General features: G+C 51.0%; 1 protein-coding gene across 2 annotated transcripts in view; it reads right to left on the bottom strand.

Moving 5' to 3' along the window:
• The window catches only part of LRRC23 (leucine rich repeat containing 23), a 21,798-nt gene extending 19,643 nt beyond the window's left edge, over positions 1–2,155 (bottom strand). Inside the window, exons 1-3 of one of the 2 annotated variants that reach the window (XM_019527455.1) lie at positions 2,099–2,155; positions 1,503–1,639; positions 1,212–1,324 (exon numbers count right to left, since the gene is read on the bottom strand). In XM_019527455.1, the coding sequence (XP_019383000.1) occupies positions 1,212–1,324; positions 1,503–1,604 (215 nt within the window). In that variant the 5' untranslated portion in view covers positions 1,605–1,639; positions 2,099–2,155. The other variant, XM_019527454.1, reaches the window with a different exon arrangement.
• Positions 2,156–2,676: the final 521 nt, after the last annotated feature.

Consider the following 2,676-nt stretch of genomic DNA (forward strand, 5'->3'; position numbering starts at 1 on the left):
CCCCCCCCCCCAATATCTCTCCCTCTTGGCAGCCCAGGAGGCAAGCTTCAAAGGAAGAGAAGGGTGTGGCTGATACCTGATCCATGGTGTGGTGGTAATGTGTTAGGAAGTCAGCAAGGCAAGTCCAAACCCAGTATGGGAAAGGGGCAGTCTAAGTCTGCCTGCTTCCTAGAGAAGACTGAGAGGGGATTTAATAGCAGCTTTCAACTACCTAAAGGGGGGTTCCAAAGAGGATGGAGCTAGATTGTTTTCAGTGGTGGCAGATGACAGAACAAGGAGCAATGGTCTCAAGTTGCAGCAAAGGAAGTTTAGTCTAGATATTAGGAAAAGCTTTCTCACTAGGAGGGTAGGAAAGCACTGGAACTGGTTACCTAGAGAGGTTGTGGAATCTCCATCCTTGGAGGTTTTTAAGACCTGCCTAGACAAAGTCTTGACTGGGATGATATAGTTGAGCTAGTTCTGCTTTGGGCAGGGGGTGGGATGAGAGGTGGACTAGATGACTTCCTGAGGTCCCTTTCAACCCTCATTTTCTATGATTCTAAATTTCCCAACTGCTTGAAGCCATTGCTGCCCCCGCATCCACCTGCATTTAACAACCATTAGTCATGGGTTTCTGTCCAGCTACATTTTCATAACTTATGCATCCAGAATGGGTGCATGGACATAGTCATGGTGCCTGCATAGCCAGTGCATAGTCACCTGTGTGCGCTCAGGCTAATGTGCACACTTAGGTATCCACAGTGCAGGGGGTAATAAAAATGGCTACCTACATGTTTGTGTCAAATATGCTACTTATATGGCTGGAAAAGTGCCTTTCAGGCACCCAAAAGGAACAGCATTTTGCTCTATGTGGCTCTCTCAGAGAATGGCTCTGGTGTTCATTCTTGCCTAGTTCTCTAACAACCCTATGATTAGTTCTCTTGATACTTCATTGAACCAGGATACGCAGGTGTAGGTCAGGCCTACCCTACTGCAGTGAGATTTCAGTTAAGGCATGATTTCTGGGCATCTGCAGCTGAAGCAACCAGGGAATCCACAACCACAAAGACAGGCCTCAGCAATACCCTCCTGATGCAAGAGGCTGAATGCTAGTTAGTTAGGGATCATCTGATGTCAGGTGGTCCAGCTAGATGCAGCAAGGGACAGGGCTTATAAATCTGTGAGAAGAAGCAGACCCAGGGGAGGAGGAAGCATTATATTTCCCTACTTACTTTTCTTTTGCTTCTAGTTTCACATAAGCATGAGCCAGGCCATTGCCAGTTTTGCACAGGAGTGAGAGGCCTTCCTTCATGATCTCCTCTGTCAGAGGGTTCGAGATCAGTCTCTGGGATGGTGGGGCGGAGAGGTGGAAACAACATGGACAGAATCAGACAGTAAGAGAAAGTATCAAACAAAAACTAGGGCTGCCCCTCTCTCCTAGTCTCAGCCACCACATGACCCCCTCATAGAGATTGCCCTTCCTCATGCTCAAGGGCTGCCATTTCTCTGTCCTGCTTCCTTACCTCCTCTTCTACCTCTGCTGACTTCTTCTCTTCTTCCCCATCTTCTCCCTCCTTTTCTGGTTCATTGGCATCAGACTCATCATCAAACTCCTCATCTGACATCTTCAGGGACTGAAGCTTCCAGCCTAGGAAAGATCCTGTTAAAAAAGGAGCTGATGTTGGCCACAAAGCTGTTAGCCAGTCATCCCAGGCTGTCAGGGCTGGTGTCCTCCTAGGCTGGCAGCTCCCGCTAGGGATGACTCTCCTCAGAGCAGGGGCCCCATGGGATCTGTTAGGCATGCTAAGGGGGGTCAACCTCTGTCCCGGTCGCTCACAGCGACACAATCCCGCGCCCTGCTGAAGACCCACTGCCTTGCTCCATCTCCTAGGGCCTTAGAAACCGCCATCTGCTGGGAAGCAGGTGTGACAGGACAGGCTGGGAGGTGGCGCCCTGGGGGTGCAGAGCCCATACCCCTGCCTCCAGGTGCTGAAACAGGCACAGGTGTAACAGCAGACCCCGGTGACTGCTCCCTTGTTCCTCGCACATGGGGCCTCCTGCTCCCTGCCCTCCGTCTCCACCCCAAGCTGCAAGGTAACCCCCAAGAGAGGCCACCCACCCCAGCTCCCAGCTGCTTCAGGAGCCAGCCACTTGCAGCCAGAGGGAGGGTTTGTTTACTGGTGCTATGGAAACTCGGGAGGGTAGGAGCTGCTGCCATGGCAACACTGGGTGGGTGACAAGCCCTCACCAGAGGGTACTTGCAGAGCATTGGTGAGAAGGGGACAGAGGTGTGGCCTGCAAGCTGACTGGCAGCTACATGGTGGTTTGCAAAAGGGCCCCTGGAGACAAAGCGCGGAGGCTGGAGGCTAGGCTGTGGCTGGCCAGGCCAATGGGGAAGCAGCCAGGTGACTTAAATGGCATTTACACTGTGATAGAGAAAGAGCAGGAGGGTCACTTCTGCGGGCATGGAAACCAGTTTAATACTGTCCTTTCTATAGCTGTCTTTAAATATCAGATGACTGTTATCATGTGCCCCCTTGGTCTGCCCTTCTCTAGTCTAAACAGGCAACATTCCTTCAACCTTTCCTTATTGGTTATGTCTTCCCAGTCTCTACTAAATACCCCACACATCTCAGACCTGCAATAGTCTTTTTTATACCTGAATCACACTATTGGTCCAGTCTTCCACATTTGACT

The sequence above is a fragment of the Gavialis gangeticus genome, unplaced genomic scaffold, assembly GCF_001723915.1.
Source record: "Gavialis gangeticus isolate Ggan-Ray unplaced genomic scaffold, GavGan_comp1, whole genome shotgun sequence".
Taxonomy (NCBI): domain Eukaryota; kingdom Metazoa; phylum Chordata; order Crocodylia; family Gavialidae; genus Gavialis; species Gavialis gangeticus.